This window comes from Salminus brasiliensis, chromosome 18 (assembly GCF_030463535.1).
Source record: "Salminus brasiliensis chromosome 18, fSalBra1.hap2, whole genome shotgun sequence".
In the NCBI taxonomy this organism is placed as follows: domain Eukaryota; kingdom Metazoa; phylum Chordata; class Actinopteri; order Characiformes; family Bryconidae; genus Salminus; species Salminus brasiliensis.
Window position 1 is genome coordinate 9,466,757 of NC_132895.1, and position 16,413 is coordinate 9,483,169.

A 16,413-nucleotide genomic window follows, 5' to 3' on the forward strand; every position below is an offset into this window, starting at 1 on the left:
TCAAACATTAACTCTGATGACTGAATGTAGGTAATGTTACTGGTACCTGCTTATCTGACCTAAAATCTGGCCTGCTTCTGAGTAGTCTATTATTGTGGTCTGTAAGCCAGATGTGGGTGGCAGAGGTGGATTCTCCCTTTTTCTCATAACCTTTCATTCTAAGAGACTGTCTTACAATGGGGACAGGGGCGAAGATTGCACACCCTTGGTCAAAACAACCCTCATGCATCTTTTACAAGTTCTGGGGACTGAAGTTAAAATAAATTTTTTATACAAAGTGATATTCAAATTAGGAGACATACATAAAAAGAACACTTTCCAAGCATGACAGTGGATTAATCATGCTTTGGGCTTGTGCAACACCCAGTGTAATCAAAAAAAATTTGGATAGACCTCAGGACAGACTTCAAATGAGCGGTGCAGGATAATGGGCAAAGAATGCCACAGAACAGCTTTTTTCAAAGAAGAATGGGTGAACATCCCCCAAAGATGCTTGGCTGCCACAAAAAGCTCTTGCTAAAAGAGGAAAACAGATTTTCCTCCTTTTCTCACAATTTAATACTGCCAATGAACCTACCCATTTATAGCCCCTTAGCACTTGTAATGCTTTTGAGAATAAGGACTTAACATGTGTCCTCTGAAACATGTGAAGTCAGCCACCTCCTATTTTTTTAACCTGCCAGGCAGCCGACTCGCTCGGAGGAAAGCAGATACACAGCTCCCCTGCACCAGCCGGCCAACATCGCTTTAAGAGTGATGAGGGGAGAAAGCGTCACTAGAAGAGAGCATGGCCAATTGTGCTCTCTCTGGCTCCGGCTGCTGATGGCAAAGTGGCATGGCTTGGGATTTGAACTTACGACCCCTGGCCAGCACTTTAGACCGCCGAGCCACTCTGAGTTTTGCACCTCTTTCCTATTTGTTATAGCTGTAAAAGTGCAAAAGAAAACCTGCAAATAAAAGAGTAACCTTTTCAGCTCTTATTTTACTCACTTAGTTGTTCACGTTAACATACATTTAGACATTTCTATCTGCTGAAACCTTTGCCTGTCACTATATGGATCCTATGCTGCAATAAGAATTTGTACAAATGCATGATGAGTAACTGGATCCAACAACAGCAAAGATGTAGCTGGGAACTTAAAGATAAGACCAAATTCCATTACAGAGTGTGTTCATTCAGGTTACGTAGGGCGTTATGCTAAGGCTCATTTGAAAGTAAAACAGTTAAAACCAGCTTAGCAAGAAACACGAGATGTTTGCCAGTGTTTTATATATTTTTGAGTATGAAATGCATAGCTGTCTGAGAGTTCTCTGCTGTACCTAATGCAGAAACCATGTATTACATGTACCCATGTATCATAAATAGGATTTATGTATTGTTGAAAAGTAAAAAACAAAAAGAAAAAAAAAAATATACAATTAAATATATTTAAAACCTATTTTCATTATTAAATATTATTAATATGTATTTCCCTAGACATTCTACACCTATACACCTATATATTTAAGTATTTTATTATACCTCTTGCTCAGATTGTACAGCACTGTTGCACAATTACTTTTGCCACATTTTGTGTTCTGCACTTTGCACTATGACTATGTTTGTAATCTTTTACATACATTCTATTTTTTTATATCTTATCTCTAAAATATGTGAGATTAAACCCTCTCACACAACTCACCATGCCCACCACCCCCTCCCCGTCACAAGACTATGGTCAGCCTAACCACAAGTAAATAACAGGTGCATGAATGTTAGGAGATTTACGGTACCAACTGTGTACTCTCAAAGAGTACATGAACTGCATAATTATGAATACACACACATATATATATATATAAGTGTGTGTATGTAAGTGTGTGTATGTATATATATATATATATATATATATATATATATATATATATAGGCCTATATCTTTTTTAACACTCCCATTCGGGCTTGATTCTTTTTGTCCACACTCCAGATCTGTCTCCAGAGGTATCTATATGGAGACTTAATGTAGTTTGATAATGGCCTCTAGTGGTTTAACTGTGGTATTACAGCTCTCCATGGGACGCTGTGCACTTTTAAAGTGCCTGTATTGTAGGAGAGTAAATATTCCTTCAGTTTTAAACAATATTTAAAATAAAAATGCTATAATTTCTAAACACTGCTTCAGTTTTTAAATGTACAATTAACTCCTCAGTCCATATATTGACACTAAGCTGTAAAACAGTCTGGTTTTAATGACTTGTTTTTGTGATGTCACTAAAACTGCCTTCAGACAGGCCTACTGTATATTTTTCAGTTTAGCATACGGCAGTTTAGCCCCACCCATTCACATTGATATTACAAGGACTTTTAATAATTATTTAAGATGTCTTAAACTGTGCTGTTCAGTAGATTAAACATTATTTAGGTTTACAGAGTAAAAACATCATGTGGTTTCAGAAAACTGCACCCCTAGGTCAACTTGGACAATGCTAACAAATGTTAGAGCTATTTTGGGAGGGAGAGGGGGTCCACTGACCCAAATACAGCCTGTTGACACCATTTCAGTACTGCTGATGTAATGCACGCCTTTATAAAATGCCTGTGCCACGCGTCCGAATCCCAACAGCTGAGTAGAGGCGAGGGGCCTGTGCGAGTAGCTTGTGCAAGCGGCAAACAGGACAGAGAGACCAGTGAGCCAGGCCAGGCCAGGAACCCGGAGACCCACAGCTTCTGAAAGCTGGCGGCGTACTAAGTAGCACCAAAAAGGCTTCACCACGGCCCCTAGCAAGTCCCCACTCCTCGGGCCTTTATGGCACTCCTCAAAGTTTTGGCATGTGGTATAATGTCTTATCTCTTATCATCTCAGCACACACACACACACACACACACACACACACACACACACACACACAGATGAAGAGAAGAGAAACGTACCAGAAACTTACTATATACAAAATCAGCTTGAGTCAAAGCAAAAGGTTTTACTAAACAAATTAGTTTAGGATTATTTGTCTTGATTAGCTCCATGCTAACATACACTTGAGTCCCCATAGACTGGCTAGCAGAAATTAGCATAGGGTATAAAGAGTTTGGAAAAAAGGTTTTACACTGCCTCGAAATTTCAGATATTTGCTGTGGTACCTTCTGAGATATTAGTGATATCATACTGTAGCTTTATTCTTGCTTTTGTTTGTCATATTCCTCGCAGATTACCTAAAACAAATGTAAAATTTGGGGTTTTTGAACGTCTTACTGCAACAGAAATTATGTGACAGTCATCACATCATTGGACATTGGAAGACTAATTTGCATTCTGTAACAAGGCTTTGTCTTGCACCGTGCTACAATAACCAGAGGGGGCGCTGTTGATGCTGAATTTACCACAATAATAATGTAATTTTCACTATTTTTCTGAAAAGATCATGAAAGTTTAACAGTGGTGTCACTGCGTATGATGAAACATTAGTGACACAGATAGATTTATTAACGTTATACTGTCAGCTTAGTACAAGATGTTAGTTGGAATGGAAAACCAGGAGCCAAAACAGCTCCTATTCCTCTGTGTAGCCTGTAGTGTGTGTGTGAGTGTGTGTAAATATGTGCAGAGACAGTATGTCAGCACAGCAGATACAGAATGAACACGTGCAACTCCCTGATAGAGAAACAGTCCACTAATGTGCCCTTACTGTGTTACTGTGCATATTCTACCACTCATCAACAGGTGTTTTAATGCAAATACGTTTTTAACTTGTTCCATTTAATAGTTAATTCAGATTAAAATAGTAATTGTATTATTTTAAATATTTTTTATTTAAAGTCATTCTTTTAATTTAAATATTTCAATATGTGTTAAATAGTTGTGTAATAGTGTAATAGTTTATGTAATAGTGTGTAATAGTGTAATAGTGAGTAATAGTTTAAGTATTTTTTTGTTGTCATTAACCAAAATGTTGAATAAAAGAAAAGTGATTTTTTTTATAGTGCACAGTTAAGTCAAGTGAAAAAGAGTTAAATATAGAATCTAAATAATTTTAAAATAATAAAGAATTTTAAACAGCTTTTGTAAAAGTCTAAAATCTTTAAACAGTACTGTATATAAATAAAGCCCTGCTAGCACAACATATGTACTAGTATTTTTCAGGACTACTGGAATGTAGGAGATCATTTACCACTGGGGATTGTGCTGTGTAGGTTGTACAGAGCAATTGATCAGGGGGACCTATGGACAGCTGTAAATGCTGAGTTTGTTTAAATTAGTAATCTATTATATGATAAAAGATGTGTAATGCAGTGGTATGGTTGTGATGGTATATGGTTGTCCTAATGTAATGGATGGAGTTTCCTAATTTAATTATATATTTGACCTAATTTAATGGTTCCGTTGTCCAAATGTAATGGTATGTTTCTGCTAATATAACGTTATGGTCATCCTAATTTAATGATATCATTGTCCCAACCTAATGGTATGATTCCATAATGTAACAGTAGGGAGTGTTTTAATGTAACAGTAGGGTTGGCCTAATGTAATGGTATGATTGTCCTAATTTAATGGTGTGGACATACTAATATAATGGTATGGTTATCCTAATGTAACAGTAGGATTTTCATAATGCAATGGTATGTTTGTCCTAATGTAATGGTATGGATATGCTAATATAATGGTAAGGTTTTCATAATGTAACAGTAGGGTGGTCCTAATGTAAAGGTATGATCATTCTAATACAATGGTATGGCTGTCCTAATGTAATGGTATGTTTGTCATAATTTAATGATATGGTTGGCCAAATGTAACAGTAGAGCTGTCCTAATGTAATGATGTCTGTCCAAATTTATTGGTATGGCTGTCCTAATGTAATGTATGGTAATTCTAAAGTGATAATATAGATTATTATAACAGTTGGGTTGTCCTAATGTAATAGCATGGTTATCCTACCACACAAAATTAAGCATCAGGGTTACACACTGAAAATACATAAACACTAAATCAAGGAATTCAGTTGTTTTTAAATAACTGTTTTGTGTAAAATGGACATTTGTTAACAGAAGTACATCTTAATTAAGTAATTATATTAATGGAGATACATTGATAATAATTCCATTGGAAGCTAAATTTTATCTTGAGGCAACAAAGTCATACTTCTGCTGATTCTTTTCCTTTTGACTGAGCAAAATTGTGTGAACTTGAATGAAGATCACCCAACAATTAAATTTTTTGAGTAGGTGTGTTTGATTAGAGCCCTTAAAGCCCACTGCCCTGTGCCCATACCAGCCTTACTCTGATCCAGAGAGCTATAGGGCTGTTATGGGGGTGTGTATTAGGGAGGGACAAGTAAGAAGACACCCTACACATGCAGCCACGTGAAAAGATAAAGAGGAAGGAAGCGTGAGCGACGAGTAGAAAACTAAACACTTGACACTCCTCTCTCTTAGTGGAACGTCCTTAATTCAGCCAAACTGCTGCAGTGTGAGATCTACTGAGGGACTCGCAGTGGGAGAAGAAGGACAACTGACTAAGACGAAAGCGAGAGCAGAGACTGAAAGAGCAGTTGAGCATGCAGAGGAAGGGCAAAGCTGAAGAAGTGGCAGGGGCCAGGGGACGTTTTGTGTGCTGGGGGAGGAGGGAGCATGTTCGTGTTGGCCTTGCAGAAGCTCTCAGCACATTTGTCATGATGGTGAGATGACTTGTTGATCACAATTGCATATTTAATTGAGAGATTTTTATTGTTCCACTCGATTTATACTCATTATATCAGCTCCACTTTCCATATAGAAGGACTTTGTAGTTCAATAATTTCAGATTGTAGTCCATTTGTTTCTCTGCATACGTTGTTAGCCTCCTTTCAACCTGTCCTTCAACAGTCAGGACCCCACAAGACCGACCACCACAGAGCAGCTATTATTTGGGCGGTGGGCTATTCTCAGCTCTGCGGTGACACTGACTTCCTAGTGGTTTTAGAGTGGGTTGCTGGAATGAGAATAGTCCACCAACCAGAAATATCCAGCGAATCAACAGAGTCTTTTGACCAGCGTCCGGCAACCACTGATGAAGGACTAGAGGATGACCAACACAAACAAACGGTGCTGCAACAGATCAGAGAGCTTGTGTCTCTGACTTTACATCTATAAGCTGGACCAACTAGGCTGGGGTGTCTAATAGAGTGGACAGTGAGTGGACAGACCCAGTGTTAAAAACTCCAGCAGCACTGCTGTGTCTGATCCACTCGAACCAGCAGCGCAACACTAACACTAATAACACACACCACCATCATGTCAGTATCACTGCAGTGCTGAGACTGACCAACCAACCAAATACTACCTGCTCTGTGGTGGTCAGCCCTGTGAAGTTATGACCATTGAAGAACAGGGTGAAAGGAGGCTAACGAGGTATACAGAGAAACAGATGGACTACAGTCTGGAATTACCACTAAAACTACAAAGTGCTCCTATATGGAAAGAGGAGCTGATATAATGGACAATGAGTGTAGAAACAAGGTGTTGATGTTATGGCTGATCACTGTATAGCTCAGAAAAACATTATTACTGTTACTGCTAACAGTGGTTATATTATATCATTATGTTATTATTTAGTTATTGATTTGATAGTGCACATATAGAAAAGTCTTCTATATGATAATAAATAAGGGTTCTTTGACTTAAAACAATAGTGGAACCTTTTATTGGGCTACAAAATGGGAAGAACCCTTTACCTAAGCAAAGAACCATTTAAGCATCCAAATGAGTTGTCATTAGCATGAGTTGACCATGAGCTGACCATGAGTTGTCATAGTCATAGCCTTTGTATTGGTCTGTATCTAAATTCTTCTGATAGGTTCAGATAAGCAGCAATTTTGTCCTTGATGAGGGATACACAGCAGTCCGGTGTGCGTAATGTGTCTTCACACTGGGTTTAGATAATAAAACATCAGTGTCCCAGCAGCCACATCAGTGGAAAGTTACTGGAGTCACAGAATAAGAGTGATCTAATTCAGTTATTATCACCCACAACCACCTGGAGTTTGTCACATGCAAGGCACCTGTTAATCTAAATCCTATTTTTAGAAACCAATGACCTGAAGCAACACCCACAGATGTCCCAAGCACAGGAGCATTTGTTCATGTTAGTCCTCAGGCCTTGATGAAGGTCCAGGTTTAGCTGCTAACAGAACATTTAACCACCTTCCTGATCTGATCTTTAAGACTTTAAGAGTTTTTTTTTAAGAGATTTTAAGTTTTTGGTCTACTGATCTGCATGTGTGTTTGTGTGAGTGACTTGCAGGTGTTTGGACTAGGCTCTGTCGCTCAGGTGGTCACAGGAGGGGGGCGCTTTGGAGATTATTTAAGCATTAATCTTGGTTTCGGTCTGGCTGTGGCAATGGGGGTGCATGTTGGTGGGAAGGTATCAGGTAAGCTGTTTTGGTTTAATTTTGATTATATATATATAGACTAATAATACAAAAGATACCTCCAAGCTTAGACATTACTAAACACAATACAATAAGGCGACCATAGAACTATTCGTCCAAGTACTCTCTGAAGAGGTGGGCTACAACTTCTGTTTGTTCTGAAGTTACTTGTATATTTTCTGGGACTACCCCACATAGGGCTTTTAAGGGGTTTGATTAAAAAATATATTCCAAATCAGTCAATTAGTATTAAAGATATTTAGCCAATACTCTGAACAACGAGCAATTTCAGTCCTAAACATGGCAAAGGGCGCCTGGGTATTGCTTACACCTAAGATCACGAGCGTGTCCTGTTCTTCCTCCTTAGGTGCCCACATGAATGCAGCAGTGTCGTTCACCATGTGTGTGCTTGGCCGACTGAGCTGGAAGATGCTGCCACTCTATGTAGCTGCTCAGCTTCTGGGCTCTTTTCTTGCAGCTGGAACAGTTTTTACCCTTTACTATGGTAATAAAAGAGTACACACACTTTCAGTGTGATGGTCTGGCAAAGACCAAACTCATTTGCATTACACATAGTTAAGAGATCAATGACGATACTGATGATGTCTGAAGTTCTGCACTGCCAATGTAACTATCTGCTACTGCTAGTCTGCTAATGTAGTTAGCATTGTGCTGACATCATGCCTGGATCATCACGCATGTCTGTCAGTAATCTTAAACAGACCTGCTTAGCTATGTGGTCTCTGCTGCTGTAGGGCTTACTGTTATCTATATCTGTATTTTGTTCCATTTTTAAAGATAACTGTGTTATATAGGGTCACAAGCCTCTGAAACACATGCATTGGAGTTGCTTAAAACTCAACATAGTTTGAGCCTTACACTATATGGACAAAGGTAATGGGACACCTGCTCATTCATTGTTTCTGCTGTAAAGATTTGATTGCATTTAGCAACAAGAGTTAGGATATTAACAAGGATTACAAAGGATGATTAGGTTGATTAGGATGTTAGATGATCAACACCACACCTCATCCCCAACTCCCTGACACATCCAAAAAGTATTGGATAGAGCACCACCATCATTCCAGAGAACACAGCTTCACTACTCCACAGCTCCTCTAGCCCACGTCTGCCATTAGGGATGGTGTCAACAGGTTCATGCTTATCTGCTCCTATTGGAAGTACTTCTTTACAGGGAGTAGACAAGCTGTGTGTGTGTGCCTTTGCACATCTGTGTCAGCAATGGGTGCAACTTAAAGTATCTGAATGCATAAATAAGAAGGGGTGTCCACAAACATTTAGACATATATTGTAACTCCAGTGCAAAACTAAAGAAGCCAACTGACCATGTTAATCCATTCACCATGTGAATTGGATTATTGGATCATTATTAGATATATGTATCTATCTTTGCCCTGGGAACTCATATATTGTAAAGTGATGCTGTAAACATTACTCTTAACCTTTTACAGATGCCATACACCACTACTGTGAGGGTAACTTCACAGTGTCTGGCCCCAAAGCAACAGCTGGGATATTTGCCACTTATCCAGCACAATACCTGTCAATACAAGCTGGATTTCTGGACCAGGTAATAATACCTGCCCTGTACACACCAAGAATGTCATAGTCCTTCTGTAGCACCCTAGAAAGACTTTAACTGCTATGGATGTAAGGAAAACTTTTGGGACCCTAATGCCCCCCCCCCCCCAGTCTTTCTGATTTATTCGTTGGTCATAAGGCCAGCACGCCACTCTGTCATATTCCCATCTGTGTGACTCAGGTGCTTGGCACTGCTATGCTGTTGCTGTGTGTAACAGCTCTGGCAGACCAGAGGAACCAGCCTGCCCCATCTGGTGGAGAGCCTGTGGCTGTGGGGGCTCTTGTACTGCTGATTGGAATTTCGATGGGAAGCAACAGCGGCTATGCCATCAACCCCACACGAGACCTGGGGCCAAGAATCTTTACAGCGCTCGCAGGCTGGGGATTAGAGGTATTCAGGTAAACAGGCAGTTTGAACAGTGTCTTTGAGTGTTACGGTAAGCATTTGTCACTGTAAAGATATTAATACTGTTTTTAGGCATAACTGGGATGTGGCATGGCCTGTGCTATAAGCTTTGGTAGACAACTTCTACTAATATTAAATATACATATTTTAAGTCCTTATTGTAGGGAAGTGTTGTGGTAATGACATCTAAATTATATTACACTGAAAATTACATTAATGATGGATACAACAGCAACATATGTATTGATGGATAACAACATATATAATGCTGTTTCAGCTGAATATATAATTTTGTCATACATTATTTTTTATTTATTTATTATATATATTATATAATATGTATTATATTGAAACCCAGATGTGGGACAAGAACTAAATTTTACCCATAATAGGCCTAAAGTGCATTATATTTAGCAACCATTCTGCAAAAATGTACATGTGTACCCATATACGTCAAAATGTTTGTGGACAAGCCTTCTAATGAATGCATTTAGTTATTTTAAGTTACGCCCATTGCTGACACATGCATGGACACAGCCTGTCTAATCTTGGTCGAAAAGTATTGCTAACAGAATAGGACTCTCTGAAGCAGATAAACCTGAACCTATTGGCACCATGCCTAATGCTAGCTGTGGGCTAGAGAGGTATAAAACATTGAACAGTGGAACAATGCTCCATCTTGGGATAAGGTGTGGAGTTGGGAATGAAGTAGGGAGGTGCTCAGCAAACATCCCAAACATCTTGTCGCTGAATGCATTTAAATCCTCACAGCAAAAAAAAAAAAAAGCACCAAAATATTGTAGAAGGCCTTCCCTTGACAATAGAGACAGTTACTCAAACAAAAGCAGGATACATTCTTTTTAATACCCTTGATTTTGGAAGGAACAATGAATAACAGATGTCCCAATACTTTTGTCCATTTATAGCGAAAGCCATAGCAAGTAACCAGGCATTGACGTTTTGGGGTTGATGGATCTTTTGGCCTGACTTCTCTGATATACTGTCTGAACAAATACATTTGCGCGGAGCTCCTCCTCTTTCCAAGCTGACAGCCTACAAATTTCCAGCTCTACCGTCCATGTCCCATGACTGTGTTTTTCACAACCTGTGAATACCCCATCTCTACCCTGTTACTCAGTTCTACTTCTGTTCCTCAATAAGGGTTTGGTCTTCTTGTTCAAAGCACAAGCTACAGAGAACTCTGCAGAGAAGCAAATGCACATTAACAAACACTTTCCTTCAAGTTTTTAATAGTCCTGCTTTTCTTGGAATAACTGTCTCTACTGTCCAGGGATGGCTCTTTACTAGAGTTTGGAGCACTGCTGTGAAGATTTGATTGCATTTAGTGACAAGAACTATAGTGAGGTTGAGATGCTGGCTGAGCAAAACCCCACCTCATCCCTATGCATTCAGAAGAAGGGGTGTCCACATACATTTGGACAAATAGTGCATTTGATTAGTGGATTTAGTTACATTTGAATGCTCTTCTTCTGTTGCTCTCTCCAGGGCAGGTAACAGTTGGTGGTGGGTGCCAGTGCTGGCTCCATTAGTAGGTGGAGTGACTGGTGCTTTGATCTACAAGGCTTTAGTGGAGCTGCTCCATCCTGTTCGTAACAACAAAGAACTAGAGCAAGGAGAGGAATCATCAGAGTTTGCTTCACTGGATCAGTGCAAGAAAGGCAGCGCAGATGTCTGTGTGTGAATTGCATCACACATTGAACAACTACCCCATGCGACCAGAAGGAGATGAGAAAAACAAGGAGCCAGGAGAAAACAGGATTTCTCACAGCAAGAACGATCCAGCCTTTTCGATAAGCTGCTTTGGTTATGGAACAGAGATTAAACCAGCCACTGCCTTTCATTTGACTTGGATGATTGGAAGCTGCCTGCTGGTCCATTCCGCTCATTGAAAAAAACGAGAAAGTGACCGGTAGTAAAAAAGATAGTACGGAAACACTGCAGGACATTGGCAAGCATGGTGACATCTTGATGCAATTACTAAAGATCAGTAGAAATACTAACTGGGCACAGAACAGCATGAAGCCATTTGAGGTTTAGTGGAAAAGATGGCAGTAGAAGGAATGGCTATTTACCATGAGTAAAAAAAAAAAGGTCTGTGTATTTCACAGTGAGAATCAAGTAATGTAGTGTGATTTGCTTTGAACAAAAAGAGATATGCATACGAAGTGCAAACCAACATTTTGACTTATGGAAAGTTTAATAAATACAGCATTATTATCCAATGAATGAACATTGAGCTCTCGTGGAAAGGACTTGAACAGCCAGTGAAGAGATCTTAGTGGATTCGACAGCTATAATGAAGCTAACTGAACATGCTGCAGTGTGCCTGGCCTCACTGTTCAGACACGTGTGGAACATTTCACATGTAGCCAGATAGCGTAGCTGCTGAGGACGTCAGAGTATAGCATTCCACAGGTGGTGGAGTTGTGTCATCGTTTGTTCACGCTTTGTCTGCCTGTGGACCCCTGCCCTTTGGCAGCTGCTCCTCCAGTCGCTGGAGTCTGGGCTGGCGGCTTCTTTTTGGGAGCCGTCGGTTTGGCTTTGCCACGGAAAGCCTTGGCCGGGTCCAGCATGTTTACCAACGGTTCCCCAGCTGGATCAAAGTGACGGTCGTCATGGAATGTAAGAGGCTGATAAAGAGATGCCCATTGCTGGAGAGAGAGAGAGAGAAAGAGAGAGAGAGAGAGAAAGAGATACTGTTTTAGTTGTGATCACTGTGCCTTTCGCTGGCCTTCAGGCTGAGAGAATGACTACTGGGGTCTTTTGAACCCTTTTCAGTGAGGTCTACGGCTCACTTTATCAATCACTATCAAAACCCTGTTTATACCTATTCATTTTATGCGACTTCAACTATCATCAACTATCTTGGATTATATCCTAAAAAGAGGTCCAATCCAACATACTGTAGCTTTGGTAGTGGTATCTGCTTTTACATTTACATTTACGGCTTACCCAGAGCAACTTACAAAAGTGCTTTGCGTTTAGATGCCCTAGTAACTGGATTTCAGTCAAGCTACAATTGGTCTTTTGTTTATTTGTGCTTTATCTATGCAGAAGGTAGCTGCGACCAAGATATCTCTATAATTTTATATTCCATATATTGGTAATCAGTAATTACTCTCCAAATTCAACTCAGCTAACAAGATTTGAACTTCCAGGTCACACAAACTGAAAAAAAAAGACATAAAGCAATTTTGGCCTCAGCATTACATAAATATGCTTTAAATGCTTTTTAATCTGTGCAATTGGAGTATTTCTGCATTTCTGCATGGGTGTACTGGTAAAGTTTACAATAGCTGCCTCTTTCAGATTTCACTGAGATGACCCCCTCTGAGTCATCACCAGCAGTCTTTTGTGTAGGGCTGGGCAATATGGTAAATATGTCATATCATGATATTTAAAGGCATTTTCACAATGCAATATTTTGACATAGTAGCAGCAGATTTTAAAAACTGTGCTTTGGGTGGTCCAGCGGACTAAAGCGCGGTCACTATGATATAATATCAGAGGATTGCTGGTTTGAATCCCGGTCATGCTGCCTAAGCCCAGAGAGAGCACAATTGGCCTTGCTCTCTCCAGGGTGGGTAGATGGTGGGTATGCAGTGCTTCACTCCGGGGGCATTGGCTGTAGAGTATGTACGGGTTGGGTAATTAGCAGTCCAAACTGGGAGAAAATGGGCGAACATGTAATAAAATTTGCTCAGTGTTCTTTAAGCACTAATATTCATGACATACTCATAAAAACAATATTGTGTATCAAGATAATACACTTTACCATGATACCACGTCAGCAAGGCAAACAGATGCTACCACTAACCATCCCTGCTCATCCTGTTCAGGGCTCAACCAACTTGAATCTCTCTTCAATAAAATTTTAGACACTGGCCGCCCTGCACTTATGAGTATTATGAGTTTAAGGTTAATTGTGTGGTAGCTCTGGCACCATTTAAGTAATCAAGAGTTTTCATATTGAAGCAACACCACCTGACACTGACTCACTGATTTGCTGGCTGCTGAAGTTCATCCTACCTTGGCTTGTGGGCTGGGTCCATATGGCGTGAAGGTGTACTGCCATTCCGGGAGGCCTAAATTTGTTATCATAAGCCTGTAGTATGCTGTGAAGGAGGAGGTGAGAAAGTGCCAGTACAGAGACCGATCCAGGAACCATATTTCACTCTGCTGGGCCACATCATCTAGACATAATCAGGATGTATAATAAAGAACAAGATGAAATATGACTTCTTATGACTTCTGCATGTTAAATACACCACAGTGCACCATCTGATACACATGCTATTATATGCTGTGTTGTAAGCTGACGATCACCTGGAGTACAGTCTTTGTAAACAAGGCAAGCTCTGCCATTTCCCCCACAGGAGTCAAGCTCAAAGATTCGGCTACGTGAGTCGAAGTGGGGCTCTTCATGACCCTCAGACCCTAAAGAGCATAAAAACAGGTGCAGCTTTTTAAGTTGAATGCAATTCTGAATGAATTCTCAAATGATTATGATTTATAACCTGCTTATATGCTTGTCCTAAATTGAACCTCACCTTCGAAAGCATCCTCAAAGTCAAGGTCAGATAGGGTAGGTGCACTGGGGAGGGAATAGATGTTTGATTCTGTCAGAAGACGGAGCTTGGCCACACTGTTTATTACCATACAGCCAACAGGGACTGGCTCGTCTGCAAGAAACAAAGAAATGTATTCTCTTTGCTGGAAATTCAAGTAATACAAGTTTTCAGTGCCTTAAAGGAAAATAGCAGTTTATTAATACAGTAAAGTAAATTGTGACCCCTTCTGTATTGCTGCATAGGGAGATGGAGAATTACACATCGACCGACTCACAAATGACTTTTTTTCTCTGACCGATGAAAGACTATTCGGCCACTCACTCAATAAATCTCAAAAAATGATTTTATGCACAGTGCCATTGTTCAGCGTTTTCTTTGACCCTGCAGCTTCACACAGTGATCTATATCTCAGATGAACATCAGATCCTATCTTAACAAGGCAACAGTATTTTATTACTACTTTCACTGTTACTGCAGTAAAAATAATTACCGGATTAATAAACCGAGGCAGTTTGATGAATCAGAACTTGGCTTGGCAGGATAGCTGAGAAGCAAGTAAGCCAATAAGAACACTGATGCCCATCTAAAGTTTGCACAAGACCACAACGAGCTAGATGCCAGCAAAAATGACAAATATATATATATAACCTCATCCCAATTCTAAAGCTTGTGGTGACAGTGTCATTGTTTAAGGCTGCTCTGCTACAGGAAAGCTTGCCATTGTTGACAGACCTATGAATTCTGGATTGTATCAGTAAATTCGACAGGAGAATGTCATGGTATCAGTCTGTAAACTGAAGCTTAAGCATAAGTGCGTCATGCAGCAAGATAACGACCCTGACAAAACAAAATCAGCATTTTGAAATGACCAAGCCAAAGTCCAGACATTGACGGAATATTCCTCTAACTCATCATGCCGGGTAGATCACCAGTTATCAGAAGCATTAGGCTTAAGTTAATGGAGGCCAGGCCAGTTACTAAAAGCAAGGTTTTACATGCTTCCTCTGATTAAATATTTCATGTTGAAAAAATTCAACTCAACAAATAAATGAAAAAATATGCTGTGCCATTAATTTAGGAAAGAAAATCATGTTGATAAACACTCTTAAAATCATGATATTTGAAGACATTTTCATGGTATAGAATGCATATCACAAAAATGCTCGCATCAATTATTTGTTTTTATTTGTTGTGCAGCACTACATGATAATTGTTCCAACCCTATGTGTCCTCTGCTGGCTGCTAGTGGAATAGGTGTGGCTAGCAGGTGGGAGGTGCAGTGATTTGGGGATGCACCCCCAGGTAAATGGGATCATGCTGATTTATAAGGGATGAGATGGTAGATCTTGGCTCCTAGGGTACAGCCAGGATTGCTGTAATATAGACCATCTGACCATCCCCCCCCCCCCCCCCCCACTGGTCTCTATTGCAGAACCTGGAAGACCCAGGATGACCTCGGATCAGGAGTGGTGATCCCTACTCGCTCTTAACATCTGACTTATTTGATAGCCCTCAATAAAGCAAATTGTGTGGTTTTCCCTTTTATATGTTGCGGGGTTCTACGGACGAGCCGTAACACATTATAATACCATAAAATATTTCCCACCCATAATATAAAATATGCACACTTTGCTCCCCTTTTAGAAAAATGGGGTGCTTAGGAAGATGCTTTTACAGCTTATACGATAGAACAAGGAACTTACTATCCAGCTTGGCGTTCCAGGTGAGAGTGAAACCATCTGTCGTGAGGTAGAAGTCTCTCAGGTCGTCTGGCAAAACACAGTTGTTTTTCTGAGGAACACAAAAAGAGACCATACCTGATTCCCATCAACTCATTTCAGTGAAACTTTCTTAGAAAGTGCTTTGTGCATGATAACCCCCCTCTCCCTACCTGTTCCCATGAGAGGAGGCATCTCTTCTCTGCAGGTTCTCTCTCAACAAATCGTACATCTAGCACACCAGGCAGGCGCTCTGGGGGGGGATATAATGAAAGAAATATTACCATGGGATGAGAAATGACCAATAAATTGTGGAATATGTAGCTATACCTATATCTATGTAAAAGAAGGGCCCACTGCAGTCAAGAGAATCTCACAATCAGACTAGGACCATGCAGACCAAATCCCATGTTCTCCATTAAAAGGAACCCAAGGCATGGTCTGTTTGGGGCAGGGGGTCCACAGGGACGTCATTATGGATTTATTACGTCAAAGAAAGGCCACTGGCTTTTGATGGTAGACGGTAGTACTTTAGCTTCATCACGCCTACAATAAAGGAGACTTGCTTATCGCCCGTGTGTGTGGATGAACAGCAGTGATGTAAACTCACCTAAAATCCGAGTAACCCCTAAAGTAAGTCTTTCTGAAAACCCCTTTAAGGTCTTCTCATCCTTCGCGTCCTCCATTCCCAAAACCGTCTCTGCTGCAGGGCTGC

At 40.2% G+C, this 16,413-nt stretch overlaps 2 protein-coding genes across 2 annotated transcripts; one reads left to right on the forward strand and one right to left on the reverse strand.

Moving 5' to 3' along the window:
• Window positions 1-5,511: 5,511 nt before the first annotated feature.
• Window positions 5,512-11,803, forward strand: aqp7 (aquaporin 7). Its single transcript, XM_072661527.1, has 6 exons — window positions 5,512-5,649; window positions 7,254-7,380; window positions 7,748-7,885; window positions 8,853-8,971; window positions 9,164-9,381; window positions 10,895-11,803. Exons 1-6 carry the CDS (start codon window positions 5,530-5,532, stop codon window positions 11,088-11,090), a joined length of 918 nt encoding a protein of 305 aa, XP_072517628.1. The 5' UTR covers window positions 5,512-5,529; the 3' UTR covers window positions 11,091-11,803.
• Window positions 11,588-16,404, reverse strand: tpgs2 (tubulin polyglutamylase complex subunit 2). The gene is made up of 7 exons (XM_072661526.1): window positions 16,309-16,404; window positions 15,872-15,951; window positions 15,684-15,771; window positions 13,960-14,091; window positions 13,736-13,846; window positions 13,439-13,602; window positions 11,588-12,060 (listed from the first exon to the last, which is right to left on the reverse strand). Exons 1-7 carry the CDS (start codon window positions 16,382-16,384, stop codon window positions 11,839-11,841), a joined length of 873 nt encoding a protein of 290 aa, XP_072517627.1. The 5' UTR covers window positions 16,385-16,404; the 3' UTR covers window positions 11,588-11,838.
• Between the last annotated feature and the right edge of the window lie 9 nt (window positions 16,405-16,413).

What these genes read in the sequence shown, in the direction of transcription:
- aqp7 (XM_072661527.1), top strand. Translation starts at nt 5,530, where the DNA reads ATGCAGAGGAAGGGCAAAGCTGAAGAAGTGGCAGGGGCCAGGGGACGT. An exon ending in AGTTTTTACCCTTTACTATG is followed by an intron (nt 7,886 to 8,852) that starts GTAATAAAAGAG and finishes AACCTTTTACAG; the next exon opens with ATGCCATACACCACTACTGT. An exon ending in TGGGGATTAGAGGTATTCAG is followed by an intron (nt 9,382 to 10,894) that starts GTAAACAGGCAG and finishes TGCTCTCTCCAG; the next exon opens with GGCAGGTAACAGTTGGTGGT.
- tpgs2 (XM_072661526.1), bottom strand. Translation starts at nt 16,384, where the DNA reads ATGGAGGACGCGAAGGATGAGAAGACCTTAAAGGGGTTTTCAGAAAGA. An exon ending in CTGGAACGCCAAGCTGGATA is followed by an intron (nt 14,092 to 15,683) that starts GTAAGTTCCTTG and finishes TGTTTCTTGCAG; the next exon opens with ACGAGCCAGTCCCTGTTGGC. An exon ending in GACCCAGCCCACAAGCCAAG is followed by an intron (nt 12,061 to 13,438) that starts GTAGGATGAACT and finishes CTCTCTCTCCAG; the next exon opens with CAATGGGCATCTCTTTATCA.